The sequence below is a fragment of the Eleutherodactylus coqui genome, chromosome 7 (assembly GCF_035609145.1).
Source record: "Eleutherodactylus coqui strain aEleCoq1 chromosome 7, aEleCoq1.hap1, whole genome shotgun sequence".
Taxonomy (NCBI): domain Eukaryota; kingdom Metazoa; phylum Chordata; class Amphibia; order Anura; family Eleutherodactylidae; genus Eleutherodactylus; species Eleutherodactylus coqui.
In genome coordinates, this window is record NC_089843.1 from 167,124,771 (window position 1) to 167,139,969 (window position 15,199).

At 45.2% G+C, this 15,199-nt stretch overlaps 1 protein-coding gene across 1 annotated transcript in view; it reads left to right on the plus strand.

Annotated features, from left to right (window-relative positions):
- Positions 1-6,912, plus strand: part of EMCN (endomucin) — a 141,217-nt gene extending 134,305 nt beyond the window's left edge. Inside the window, exons 11-12 of the mRNA XM_066573976.1 lie at positions 3,254-3,315; positions 5,655-6,912. Of these exons, the coding sequence (XP_066430073.1) occupies positions 3,254-3,315; positions 5,655-5,701 (109 nt within the window). The 3' untranslated portion in view covers positions 5,702-6,912. The remainder of the gene's footprint in view (positions 1-3,253; positions 3,316-5,654) is intronic.
- The last annotated feature ends 8,287 nt before the right edge of the window (positions 6,913-15,199 follow it).

Here is a 15,199-nt window from a genome sequence, read left to right on the forward strand (position 1 = left end):
GTATAACAGCAAAAAGAGAAAGCCTTTTAGGAAAACCCTGAATGGTTAAAATCATAGTCAATGAAAGTTAGGTATCTTCAATGGCACACAAAAATGTGTATATACACAAATACTGGTAAGAGGAAAAGAGAGAAATCGAGGGCATCATGAATCAAAATGTGCAGTGCTCACATGCTTCAAAAACATATAACTGATTACCAAAGAGAAGAAAGCGACACAAAAATGTGCATCCCCATCATGAATAATACATATATGTTATTATATTATATCAAAAGGAACACAAGATAAATTATAAGGCAGCTACAAGCAATCAAGATAGACATAAAGGCCACCTACATCATAAGAAGTAGCTTTCAATGCGGCACCCAGACAAATAGCTCGTTATATATGATAAATAGTATCCTCTGCTAAAAAAAAGTAAAGAGTGCAAATGTCATACATATCCAATTTATAATGTAAAGTGCCACTGAAAAACCCAATTCATGCAAAAATAATGAGCCATATAACATCTAAAGGTCATGTCAATAACAGAATGGAATAGGACGCATCCTAGTAAAGGGACATTATGATTTAAGGCTGTACAGCTCCGATGTTGGAAGACGTCCATCGGGGTTCTCTTACTGTATATTGCCAGCCTCTCTGCTGTCAGAGCCTATTAAACGTGTCACCTCATGCAGTACTGGCTTTAGCCAGCATATAGCGCTGTTGTATAATGGCAGAAAAAGAGTAAGCCCCCTAGGAAAACCGGGATACAAATTGGATTGGAAAGGGTTAAGGAATTTACAGTTGATGTACACATTTACAATGAAGTATCCTGTGCATCGGGAAAATAATATTTCTGTAGACAGTGCCAACTCAAGAATGGCAGCTTACACCCAGTTTGTATTTAACAAAAGAGTCATCCAAAAAGTGTGTACACAAGAAGAGAACAGATACGTTTTTCTTAACACTAAGTTCCAGCAAAGATCTGACTGAACAGCAAGGGATGTCTAAAGACAATCTTTCAAACGACTGAAAGATTGACAGTTTTAGCGATCATTTTGCTTGGTGTTAATGGACACTAATGTCCATTAACACTTTATTGGCTTCATTTGCATGTAAATGTGCCTCCGGGAGCTGTTTGCAGGGCACAGCATGTGGTCTGAGATCTGTATGCTGCTCCTTTGTTATCGCAGGAGCTGTTGGTAGAATACAATGTAATCTCTGACTCCCGTGGAGAATACAGCATGCGGTTCCTGCTATCTTCTCTCCGGCTGAACAATGGATTTTAAGCTCACCTTAAAATCATTGTTCAGCCCAAAAGTAAACGATGGCAGTGTTTACACGCAACGATGATCGCTCATATGGCATTGTTTAAATGAATTCTGAGCAATGATCGTTGTGTGTAAATGGGCCTTAAGCACGCCTGCTTGCTCTCTGTCTCTAGAATCTTGTGTGCACCCACTCAATTTTTATTGAGGTCCGTCCTCACTTACGACCTCCAGCGTCCTCTGTACTGAAAAGGGGGGAAAGCAGACTACCAAAGTCCATTGGTGGTCCCCAATCCATTGTCCATATGGCTTAGTGCGCTTTTTTTTTTTTTTTAACGCACATAGGTGTGCAAAAGAAACACATGTCTGACTGAGCCCTAAGGGTATCATCACACATCGCAGAGTAAATCCGCACCAAAATCTTTTAGTGCGGATTTTCACAGTGAAATTCATTGAATTGTAATGCAAATCTACAGCCTTACAGCAACAAATAGAGCATGCTGTGAATTAAAAAAATCCGCAGCATGACTATCTACTGCTGTAGATTTTTCTGCTGTATGGGGTTATTAAAACTACATTTACTTACATTTTACTGTAATTGCTGTAGGATTTGTGCTGCGGAACGATTTGTGAGTGTGAATTAATGTTAGGGATAAATCCATGTTACGTTAATATGCTGTGGGGCTCCAAATCAGAGGTGGTTATGGCGGCCACCGTGAGAAAGCAATAGACACAGGCATCACGGTCGTGTCTTAGAGCAATCTGAGTTTATTGTGTACATTGCCTTATTCTTATACAAAAATAAGTAGGCGTATCCAAGTGTCATCCGAATCAAAGGCTAGTGTTACAGAGGTTGAACTGTTATACAAAGGTCGACCTGTTTTACTGGTAAATAATTGTGTCTTCTCTATAAACAATGCTTTATTTATTTGAATGTAGACTCCCTGTCTGGTATCCTTACAATCTACATTTTAATCACATGCCCTACCTAGACAGCAGTCAAGAACAAAGCATTCCACACAACCTTTTGATCAGTGTAACGAGATAAACAAGATCTTGGAGACATGATGGACATTTAAGATTACACCTCTACTTAATGTAATTAAGTACTAACCTAAATGTACAAGCATTTATTGTATACAATTCAGGCCTAAAGCCTCCGGAAACGTATATCACAGATGGATGAAATGTATACATATACATATATATAAGTTTTCATGTTCATAACCCTCACAGTGAGAACTTACGCCAAGGCCTCATGCACATGGGCGGGTCGGATTCTGCATGCGGAATCCAGCCCTGGCAGCAGTGGTGTCCGCATGTACCTGCTTTTCTTTTCTTCAGTCTACGCACAGGAAAACCACTTGAAAACTGCAGTGGCCAAATCAACACTTAAATGGTGCGGATTTGGCTGTGGTTTTTGTAGCGGATCTTCTGTGGATTTTAACCCTTGCATTTCAAGGATTGAAATCTGCATCGTAAATCCAAAACATAAATAGGCTTGCGGCAGATTTACAATCCACAGCGTTTTTTTTATAAGCACTGCAGACATTGCAGAAATTTTCTGTTCCATGCGAAGGACATTTCAGAGATCTCATCCCCATGGCTTGTACTGTAAATGCTGTGGATTGCAGCAACATCCACTGCTGAAATTCTGCAGCATTTTTGGCAAGTGCTATTTGGCCTACTTGTTGCTGACTACAGATGGAGCTTCTCAGCTCAGTTTCCTGAATTATCGCCTGTGACTACAACATTTCTAGTTAGATTACACTCTGTGGTCACTGAGGCTAGAAGAGATGTATTGATGACTGTTATAGATAGGAGGCTTCATTCTGTACAAAAGGCGCCATCACACTGGAAAATGACCATAGTATCCTCTATGTGATACAGATGTTGTAGCTTTTAATTGCATTTTAATTATTTTGCTCCTTACTTTTGTTTTTGAAGAATTTCTTAAGATCATTTTACAAGAAACTTACAGACTCCTTTTTTTACTGTAATAGATCCGCTCAAACGAAAGAAAGTGTTAAATTGCTTTCTGTAAAGACGGCTACTCCGTATTCTGGTAAGTGTCTGGGAGTGCTCTCCGTCACTGTCTTCAGATGCCCTTGGCAAGCATTGCCTAAATATTTAAACAGTTGTCTAATATTAAATATTAGCAGCCTGCAAGACTAAAGCCGGCTATATTAAAATTAAGTGCAATTTGATTTTTCTGTTCCCATGGGAAGCAGAGCGAGGGTGGACATTGTACTCTCACCGCAAAGAGCCAAGAGAGTGGAAAAATTACTTTTCTTTAAAATTTGATAAAAATGAGCACTTCTTTAATATGTTATAGGAAGAGACCAGAATACATATGTTTTACCAATATACCGTATTTTTCGCTTTATAAGACGCACTTTTTCCCCCTTCAAAGCAGGGGGGAAACGTGGCTGCGTCTTATAGAGCGAATGTGCCAAAAAATTTGTTCCGATCGTCATTTTTAGCGCAATCATGAATTTAACACGCGAACGCGATTTAGTTAGCGCGATTGTGTGTTAAACTCGCAATCGCACGAACAAATGTGCGACCAGTCTCCTCCCCACTGCCGCCCATACATACCTGTGATTGTTTGTGAGCGCCGGCAGGTACTACTGCTGCTCCCCGCCTCCACCAAACGGCTTCCTTCCTTCCTCCTGCTGCACACAAGCGCCGCTGTGATATGGAGCACCGGTTTTTCGGACCTCTGCTGCTCCCTCTGCTCCGTCACCTGGCACTAACCCTGCCCTGTCCCTGGGTGAGTTCAAATTTTTTTCCCCCTATTTTCCAGCTCTAAAACGGGGGTGCGTCCTATATACCGGTGCGTCTAATAGATAGAAAAATACGGTATCCAGTCAGGTAACAGTGCTCACTACTTCAGTAAACATATTTAATAATCCATTGATCTGAGTTCTATTCTGCAGAGTAGGGATATTTGGACAGTATTTTTTTTTATCAGTTTGTTAAAGCAAAAATCATTTTTCTGTGTTTAGGATTCACTCTAGTTTTTTTTTTTTTGTTATTCAAAAAAGATGAAAAGTAGGGATCAGATGCTGAAGTATGACTGCGGCCTAATGGTGCTGGTTAAAGAGTTTGGATGTTTAGGACAACCAATGTTCATATGATCAGTTCATTAAGTGATCGTTTTACTGCAGGGGAAATTAAAGGGATATTCTGGCAAGGAGACCATTTTTTTTCAGTTTTTACCCATCCTCTAGATGGGTGAAAATTGGTAGATCAGTAGGGATCCATCCACTGGATTCACACAGATCCCAAGAATGGAGATCCTATGTCTACTGTATCACACTTCAAGTTACAGCCTCCCATTTCTGTAGTGTAGTGGGGATTGGAGACGCTGGTTGCACATGCACGGCAGCAGCTCTATTCCTCTACATGGCGCAGGTAGTTTGCCAAGCTCTGTGCTCGACTATCTGTCTTCCCCATTGAAATGAATGGAGATGCAATTTATTTATTGTTTTTCTTCTCCCTGCTTTCAAAAAAATCTTAATTTCTTTATCTTTCCGTTGACGTAGCTGTCTGAGAGCTTGTCTGTTTGTGGGATGAGCTGTATTTTTTAATGCTACTATTACCATATAATGTACTGAACAACGTTTAACATTTTCTAAAGCCTCGTTTAGACACAACGATTATCGCTCAAAAGATGTCTTTTGAGCGACTTTTGAGCAATAATCATGTGCATTTAGAGGGCAAGGTGATCGCTCAAACAGCAGTTTGATTGACTGTTTTGAGCAATCACTGTGTGCTCCGAGTGGGGTATGCTTGTCTTCTGCATCCAGCTGTTCTCTGCTCAGAGCGCTCAGCTGTTATACAGCTGAACGCTCCGAGCGGGGGATGCAAAACACAGCTGGAGCACTGTGTTCTTCATACCCGGGCTGTGTTCACAGAGCGCTCAGCTGGTATACAGGTGTGCGCTCCGTGCGAAGTATGAAGAACACAGCTGGAGCGCTGTGTTCTTCATCCCCCAGCTGTGTTCAAGGAGCGGGATACAGCTGAAACAATACCACCATATCAGCTGTATCCCACTGTGAACTCTTGATAAGGCTGATCGTTCTCTTTCAGCTTGCAACGTTTGAGCAATCATCTTGTGCTGTACATGACACAACAATTATAGCTCTAAAGTCGCTCAAAAGACAACTTTTGAGCGATAATCGTTGTGTCTAAATGGGCCTTTTTAAAGGCCAAGCAATTTGTTTTTTCATTTTCCCATCACATTCCAAGAGACGCAATTCTCTTATTTGGTCGTTAGCATAGCCATACAATGGCCCATTTAGACACAATGATTATCGCTCAGAAGCACTGTTATCTCTGAGGCCTTCTGTAATTTGCCGAAAAGAATGATGACATCATTTCTGTTTTGTATTTTACTAGATTCAAAAAGGATGTCACCAAACCAAATGGAGTCTATTGAATGCTGAAGACATTGCCGAGTGATTACAAATAAATACATTGTGTTCATTGCTTTGCATTTAGTGATGAGTTGAAACCTTTGCACTGATTGTACACTGTTATTCAGCTGAAATACTAAAATACCAGCTTTTCAGAAGTATAAACTTCCATTTTTTTTACAATGATTTTAATATTTTTAGATTGTATTTGATTTGTTTTCATCTTTTGACATTTACCTTTGTTTTTGTTAAAATATTTGTTTTGTTTTTTTTAGTAGGTTTATCAAAAACTTAGAAGAAGAATAATGTAGTAACAAAAACCTTCCACTAGGACAAAACTTATAGTTCTCATAAAGCCTTTTTTTAATCCCCATAGAAAATTTGAAAAATGAAAATTTCTTAGTTGGTAGATAAAAATATGAGGGTTTATGAAACCGACAAAAGGCTGCTTGTCACTTATACTATCAGTAGATAGGTATTATGTGCTTTGTATGCCAAGCAAATAGAATGCCCATTGTTTCCTAAGTGCTATCAATAATTCCTTAAAGGGGTTCTGACACAAATAATATTTTTATGCTTTAGCAGCCATTGTTCCCTGGTGTGCCTAATGGACCCAGGGAACCCATGGTTTAATGGCTGCTAAAGCATAAAAAGATAACACTTACCTGTTCTTCTGTTGTTGTTGACATCGGGGGGGGGGTCATCTCCCAGCAGGCGCTGGTCCTCCTCTTCTGTCTGTATGAGCCGCGCCGCTCCGGGATCGCGCGCATGCGCAGTGGAGAGGTGCCCTCTGACAGGAGTCAGGACGGGATGCGTCTCCACTGCGCATGCGCAGCACTCCGGAGTTCAGCAAGACGGACGGGCCGCCCACAGCAAGCACTGCTTGTGACGTGCTTGCTGTGAGCGGTCCGTCCGTTCACCTCGGAAGTGCCTGACGGACGGACCAGAGCAGGAAGCTGTCTTTTTGACCGCTCCTGCTCTGCTTTAAAGGCACAGAAGAAGATGCCGGCTGGAGGGGACAAGGTGAGTACAATTTTTTTTTTTTCATGTCAGAACCCCTTTAACAAATTCGCTCACCAGGGCCTGAAGTACAAAATGGGAAGTGCCACTGAAAATGTCCTTTCCAATTAGCTATCCTTGTTGGATTATATATACACTGTATATTCCGGCGTATAAGACGACCTTTTAACCCCAAAAAATCTGCTCTGCAGTCGGGGGTCCTCTTATACGCCGGGTATACACACACAAAAAAAAAAAGCAGTACTCACCTCCTCTGGCATTCTGCAGCGCTGCTGCAGGCTGTCGCTCCCTCCTCGTCCCCGACAGAGCAATGCTTTCTGGATGCGAGGATTGAAATCCCCACCTCCAGAAAGCTAATGCTGTGATTGGTTAACTCACACGGCGTCAGCCAATCACAGCCATTCAATGAAATCATTAAGTGACTGTGATTGGCTGATGCCGCCTGAGTTTGCCAATCACAGCTATTCAATGATGTAATTAATTGGCTGTGATTGGCTGACGCCGCATGAGTTAGCCAATCACAGTCATTCAATGATGTAATTGGCTGACACCGCGTGAGATTTCAAGCCCCAAATCCAGAAAGCAATGTTCTATCGGGGACGAGGAGGGAGCGACAGCCTGCAGCAGTGCCGCCGAATCCCGGGGCAGGCGAGTACAGCTTTTTTTTTTTTTTACACCGTATTTCCGGTGTATAAGGCGACAGTTGGGAGGGGGTCGTCTTATACGCCCAGTCGCCTTATACACCAGAATATACGGTATGCAGTTATCTCTGTATATTCCCATGTTTTGCCTTAAACCTAAATGTCCCAATTAAAACTGAATGACGAACGAGAAGTGAAAGACTTCTCATTTGCCATTCAGTTGGTGCATGCATTTACACTGAACGATATTCATTCAGATTCTCACTGGATCGCAGGAAATGGAACAATAATCATTCCCTATAAAAGCACCTTAAGACATCTAGAAGATTACCAATGGATGAATACTGTTTAAACATTGTATAAAATGCTTTAGATTTATATATGTTTAGAGCAAACCATTAATTTTGTAATTTCAGTGGAATATTGTTATAACTTATTTCAATCCCATTAATGTTTAATAAAAATTATATTCTTTAAACAGTTTTGGTGCAATTTCTTACTTTCCAGGTGCCACCCATACCTTATTGTGAGTAGTAATAAAATAGTAGTAGGGATATAGCAAAAGAGCTCCTAAGTACTAATATAGACATAAAACATACAGTATTAATGTAACAAACAGGCACAATATCTGTAAACATAACATGGAAGACCCTGTAAGAGTTGTGTGCCATCACTTCCCTGTGCATCTGACACAAAATGCAGCCCAGGCTATACACAATGCTCATCACACAGCACCAGGGTCCGCACAGTCGAGGGGTGTACAAAACGTCAAGATCACTTCCGGATCTCATGATATCATGAGTTTTCACCCTCTATCTCTTTGGCTTCATTGATTGCAATTGCACGTCTTGCCCAAAATTTGATAGAAATGTAACTCTCAACCTCCACTCATCTACTCCCAATAAATTACATGCTACTCAATGTTAATATGAAATGCATACATCTACGAGGATCAAACGTCCCTAAGATGTCAAAAATACAATATATACTCACATCTAAAAAAGTGGAGAAAGGGAGAGAGAGGAAAAAGGAATATTCCAAAACCATTCTATATACAGAACCGAGAGAAGGTGGAGTCCGATCATTCAGATCACCAGCCTAAAAACTTCCATAAATATCCATACAGATGAGGCATAATATAGAATAATAATAATAATCTTTATTTGTTCTATATTATGCCTCATCTGTATGGATATTTATGGAAGGTTTTAGGCTGGTGATCTGATATAGAACCATGTCAAAATATACAAAATCCCCCCAAGATGAAAAAATAGAAATCCCTGTTTCTCCTTACGTGACTATATTCTACTGAAGTTGAATTCTGCATTTAAACCATTGGGATACAATATCTCCAAGGTATGGATCCATTTCAGTTCCTTTTTCCTCAACTGCATTTCACAATCGCCGCCTCTCCTGGCGGGTGCTACATGGTCAATCACCCTATATCTCAGCTGACTTATGGAAAACATGGCCACTAAAAAATATATTGAGACCGGTAAGTTCATAATTTTCCTATTAAGAGCGGCTTCACACGGCCGTATGTGCAAATGCAAACGCTTCAGCGCAACATATTTGCACTATGAGCAAGGTTGATTTGCGCGAGTCTGCATAGTTTACTGTACTTTTTTTGCACACGCATGGCCAGTTCATATGTGCGCGGCAAACACCTTCACCCAGATTTACAGACACCCTCTGTGCAAAGTTTTTTTTTTTACACATCTGGCTTACTCTTCTCACAAAACACATTTCATCAGTAACAATTCAACTCACCCTAACCAGCTGACTCCATGGTCAGGAATCAAGCACATGTTTTGGGTGGTGACTCTCAAAGTGCAGGAGGCTATTAGGTTCCGTCGACTTTGCAAACAAATCAGTTTACAATCCACCATCTTCCACATACACCATTGTATCCAGAAACTGTAATGACACCCTGGATGTTAACATAGTAAAACATATTCCATCTACACAATTATTCAACATCTCATGGAAGCTATTGAGATGTTCCAAAAGAATACCGGTCCAAATAAAGAAAATATCATCAATGAAGTACTGCCAGCACAGAATGTGCCCAAAGAAAAATGACATGTACACAAATTTGTTCTCGAAGGAGGATATGTAGATTTTATCATACATGGGGGCCACATTGGACCCCATCGCTATTCCCCTCCGCTGCCTGAAATAGTCATCCCCAAAGATGAAATAATGCCTTCTGAGGTCCACCCAAAACAGTGCGAGGACAAACTGTGTATTCACCGGGCTGCATCCCACGCTGGCTAGCGCTCCAGAAACTGCCTCCAAATCGTTCCCATAGTTTATAGATGCAGACAAAGATACTCCATGAAAGATTACCAGAAAAAAGGAAAATTTGGTAAACTACTGAATACACTATATCCAAAAAATCACTAGTGTCACATATATCGAAGGACACAGTGATGGCAAATTGACGCAAGACTTTATGCAAAAAAAAATAGCTACTGTACTAAAGATGGAGCTTATTCTTGAGACAATTGGTCTCCCAGAGAGGTCTTTTGGATTGCTGTGGATTTATAGAAGCATGTGCGGAACCAGGGAAGCTGGTGAACGTACCTTCAATTAATTCCCCAGTTTATCCTCAATAATTACCTTACATAAGGCTTCATCAGTAAAAGCATTAAACTAATGTATAATCCCAAACTTCAGATCTCTACTCAGTTTACAATAAACATTTTCATCATTCAATAGGCGATAAACCTCATATAAATATTTGTCTGTGTCCATCAAAACCACTGTGCCCCCATATCTGCCAGTTTTATGGTAATAGCCTTATTAGACATCAAATCCTGTTGCTCCATCTATTCCTGTAAAGGAAGATAAAACGCCCACTTAGACAACTATTCATCGCTCAAAATTTGCTCAAAGCCATCTTTTGAGCGATATCCGTTGCGTCTAAATGCACGGACATCGTACAGTTTTCGTGCACGGTTCGTTCCTTGCTCAATTCTAGTTTTCTAGAATTGAGTGACGAATAGAGATGAGCAAGCACCAAAATGCTCGGGTGCTCGTTACTCGGGACGAAATTTTCGCGATGCTCGAGGGTTCGTTTCGAGTAACGAACCCCATTGAAGTCAATTTTTGTATATCGCCGATGCTCGCTAAGGTTTCCATTTGTGAAAATCTGGGCAATTCAAGAAAGTGATGGGAATGACACAGCAACGGATAGGGCAGGCGAGGGGCTACATGTTGGGCTGCATCTCAAGTTCCCAGGTCCCATTATTAAGCCACAATAGCGGCAAGAGTGCCCCCCCCTCCCAACAATTTTTACTTCTGAAAAGCCCTCATTAGCAATGCATACCTTAGCTAAGCACCACACTACCTCCAACAAAGCACAATCACTGCCGGCATGACACTCCGCTGCCACTTCTCCTGGGTTACATGCTGCCCAACCCCCCCCCCCCCCACGACCCAGTGTCCATAGCGCACACCAAAGTGTACCTGCGCAGCCTTCAGCTGCCCTCATGCCACACCACCCTCATGTATATTTATAAGTGCGTCTGCCATGAGGAGGTACGGCAGGCACACACTGCAGAGGGTTGGCACGGCTAGGCAGCGACCCTCTTTAAAAGGGTCGGGGCGATAGCCCACAATGCTGTACAGAAGCAATGAGAAATATAATCCTGTGCCACCGCCATCAGGAGCTGCACACGTGGGCATAGCAATGGGGAACCTATGTGCCACACACTATTCATTCTGTCAAGGTGTCTGCATGCCCCAGTCAGACCGCGTTTTTTTATAAATAGTCACAGGCAGGTACAACTCCGCAATGGGAATTCCGTGTGCACCCACAGCATGGGTGGCTCCCTGGAACCCACCGGCTGTACATAAATGTATCCCATTGCAGTGCCCTGGACAGAAGAGTTAATGTCAGATTAAATACAGGTGGGCTTCGGCCCACACTGCATGCCCCAACCTGACCGGGGTTTTTATATCATAGACACAGGCAGGTACAACTCCCTATTGTGAAGTCCCTGTGGACCGACAGCATGCGTGGGTGCCGGGAAGCCACCGGCGGTACATAAATATATCCCATTGCATTGCCCATCACAGCTGAGGTAATGTCATGTTTAATGCAGGTGGGCTTCGGCCCACACTGCATGCCCCAGTCAGACTGGGGTTCTTTAGAAGTGGACACATGCAGTTACAACTCCGTGTGGACCGACAGCATGGGTGGCTCCCTGGAACCCACCGGCGGTACATAAATATATCCCATTGCAGTGCCCAGCACAGCTGAGGTAATGTCATGTTTAATGCAGGTGGGCTTCGGCCCACACTGCATGCCCCAGTCAGACTGGGGTTCTTTAGAAGTGGACACATGCAGTTACAACTCCGTGTGGACCCACAGCATGGGTGGCTCCCTGGAACCCACCGGCGGTACATAAATATATCCCATTGCAGTGCCCAGCACAGCTGATGTAACGTCAGCTTTAATGCAGGTGGGCAAAAAATTAATTGGATTACACTGTAGGCGAGGGCCCCAAAAATTGGTGTACCAACAGTACTAATGTACATCAGAAAAATTGCCCATGCCCAACCAACCAAGAGGGCAGGTGAAACCCATTAATCGCTTTGGTTAATGTGGCTTAATTTGTAACTAGGCCTGGAGGCAGCCCAGTTAAAATAAAAATTGGTTCAGGTGAAAGTTTCAACGCTTTAATGAGCATTGAAACGTATAAAAATTGTTTACAAAAAGTATATGACTGAGCCTTGTGGGCCTAAGAAAAATTGCCCGTTCGGCGTGATTACGTCAGGTTTCAGGAGGAGGAGCAGGAGGAGGAGGATGAATATAATACACAGATTGATGAAGCTAAAGGGTCCACGTTTTTGATGGTGATAGAGAACAATGCTTCCATCCGCGGGTGCAGCCTACGTATTGTTTAGGTATCGCTGCTGTCCGCTGGTGGAGAAGAGAAGTCTGGGGAAATCCAGGCTTTGTTCATCTTGATGAGTGTAAGCCTGTCGGCACTGTCGGTTGACTGGCGGGTACGCTTATCTGTGATGATTCCCCCAGCCGCACTAAACACCCTCTCTGACAAGACGCTAGCCGCAGGACAAGCAAGCACCTCCAGGGCATACAGCGCGAGTTCAGGCCATGTGTCCAGCTTCGACACTCAGTAGTTGTAGGGGGCAGAGGCGTCACGGAGGACTGTCGTGCGATCGGCTACGTACTCCCTCACCATCCTTTTACAGTGCTCCCGCCGACTCAGCCTTGACTGGGGAGCAGTGACACAGTCTTGCTGGGGAGCCATAAAGCTGTCAAAGGCCTTAGAGAGTGTTCCCCTGCCTGTGCTATACATGCTGCCTGATCTCCGCGCCTCCCCTGCTACCTGACCCTCGGAACTGCGCCTTCTGCCACTAGCGCTGTCGGATGGGAATTTTACCATCAGCTTGTCCGCCACGGTCCTGTGGTGTAGCATCACTCTCGAACCCCTTTCCTCTTCGGGTATGAGAGTGGAAAGGTTCTCCTTATACCGTGGGTCGAGCAGTGTGTACACCCAGTAATCCGTAGTCGCCAGAATGCGTGTAACGCGAGGGTCACGAGAAAGGCATCCTAACATGAAGTCAGCCATGTGTGCCAGGGTACCTGTATGCAACACATGGCTGTCCTCACTAGGAAGATCACTTTCAGGATCCTCCTCCTCCTCAGGCCATACACGCTGAAAGGATGACAGGCAAGCAGCATGGGTACCCTCAGCAGTGGACCAAGCTGTCTCTTCCCCCTCCTCCTCATCCTCCTCATGCTCCTCCTCCTCCTCCTCAACGCGCTGAGATATAGACAGGAGGGTGCTCTGACTATCCAGCGACATACTGTCTTCCCCCGGCTCTGTTTCCGAGCGCAAAGCGTCTGCCTTTATGCTTTGCAGGGAACTTCTCAAGAGGCATAGCAGAGGAATGGTGACGCTAATGATTGCAGCATCGCCGCTCACCATCTGGGTAGACTCCTCAAAGTTTCCAAGGACCTGGCAGATGTCTGCCAACCAGGCCCACTCTTCTGTGAAGAATTGAGGAGGCTGACTCCCACTGTGCCGCCCATGTTGGAGTTGGTATTCCACTATAGCTCTATGCTGCTCATAGAGCCTGGCCAACATGTGGAGCGTAGAGTTCCACCGTGTGGGCACGTCGCACAGCAGTCGGTGCACTGGCAGATGAAACCAATGTTGCAGGGTGCGCAGGGTGGCAGCATCCGTGTGGGACTTGCGGAAATGTGCGCAGAGCCGGCGCACCTTTCCGAGCAGGTCTGACAAGCGTGGGTAGCTTTTCAGAAAGCGCTGAACCACCAAATTAAAGACGTGGGCCAGGCATGGCACGTGCGTGAGGCTGCCGAGCTGCAAAGCCACCACCAGGTTATGGCCGTTGTCACACACGACCATGCCTGGTTGGAGGCTCAGCGGCGCAAGCCAGCGGTCGGTCTGCTCTGTCAGACCCTGCAGCAGTTCGTGGGCCATGTGCCTCTTCTCTCCTAAGCTGAGTAGTTTCAGCACGGCCTGCTGACGCTTGCCCACTGCTGTGCTGCCGTGCCGCGCGACACCGACTGCTGGCAAAGTGCTGCTGCTGACACATCTTGATTTCGAGACAGAGGTTGCGTAGGAGGAGGAGGAGGAGGGTGGTTTAGTGGAGGAAGCATACACCGCCGCAGATACCACCACCGAGCTGGGGCCCGCAATTCTGGGGGTGGGTAGGACGTGAGCGGTCCCAGGCTCTGACTCTGTCCCAGCCTCCACTAAATTCACCCAATGTGCCGTCAGGGAGATATAGTGGCCCTGCCCGCCTGTGCTTGTCCACGTGTCCGTTGTTAAGTGGACCTTGGCAGTAACCACGTTGGTGAGGGCGCGTACAATGTTGCAGGAGACGTGGTCGTGCAGGGCTGGGACGGCACATTGGGAAAAGTAGTGGCGACTCGGAACTGAGTAGCGCGGGGCCGCCGCCGTCATCATACCTTTGAAAGCCTCCGTTTCCACAACCCTATACGGCAGCATCTCCAGGCTGATTAATTTGGCTATGTGCACGTTTAACACTTGAGCGTGCGGGTGCGTGGCGGTGTACTTGCGCTAGCGACGGCTGGACGGTGCGCTGAGAGACATTGGTGGATGGGGCCGAGGACAGCGGAGGTGAGGGTGTGGGTGCAGGCCAGGAGACGGTAGTGCCTGTGCCCTGAGAGGGGGGTTGGATCTCAGTGGCAGGTTGGGGCACAGCGGGAGAGGCAGCGGTGCAAACCGGAGGCGGTGAACGGCCTTCGTCCCACCTTGTGGGGTGCTTGGCCATCATATGTCTGCGCATGCTGGTGGTGGTGGCTCCCCGGCTGATCTTGGCGCGACAAAGGTTGCACACCAATGTTCATCGGTCGTCTGCACTCTCAGTGAAAAACTGCCAAACCTTTGAGCACCTCGGCCTCTGCAGGGTGACATGGCGCGAGGGGGCGCTTTGGGAAACAGTTGGTGGATTATTCGGTCTGGCCCTGCCTCTACCCCTGGCCACCACACTGCCTCTTCCAACCTGCCCTGCTGCTGCACTTGCCTCCCCCTCTGAAGACCTGTCCTCAGTAGGCGTAGCAAACCAGGTGGGGTCAGTCACCTCATCGTCCTGCTGCTCTTCCTCCGAATCCTCTGTGCGCTCCTCCCTTGGACTTACTCCAATTACTACTACCTGAGTGATAGACAACTGTGTCTCATCGTCATCGTCCTCCTCACCCACTGAAAGCTCTTGAGACAGTTGCCGGAAGTCCCCAGCCTCATCCCCCGGACCCCGGGAACTTTCCAAAGGTTGGGCGTCGGTCACGACAAACTCCTCCAGCAGGAGAGGATTCGGAACCATTGCTGCCCATTCTGGGCAGGGG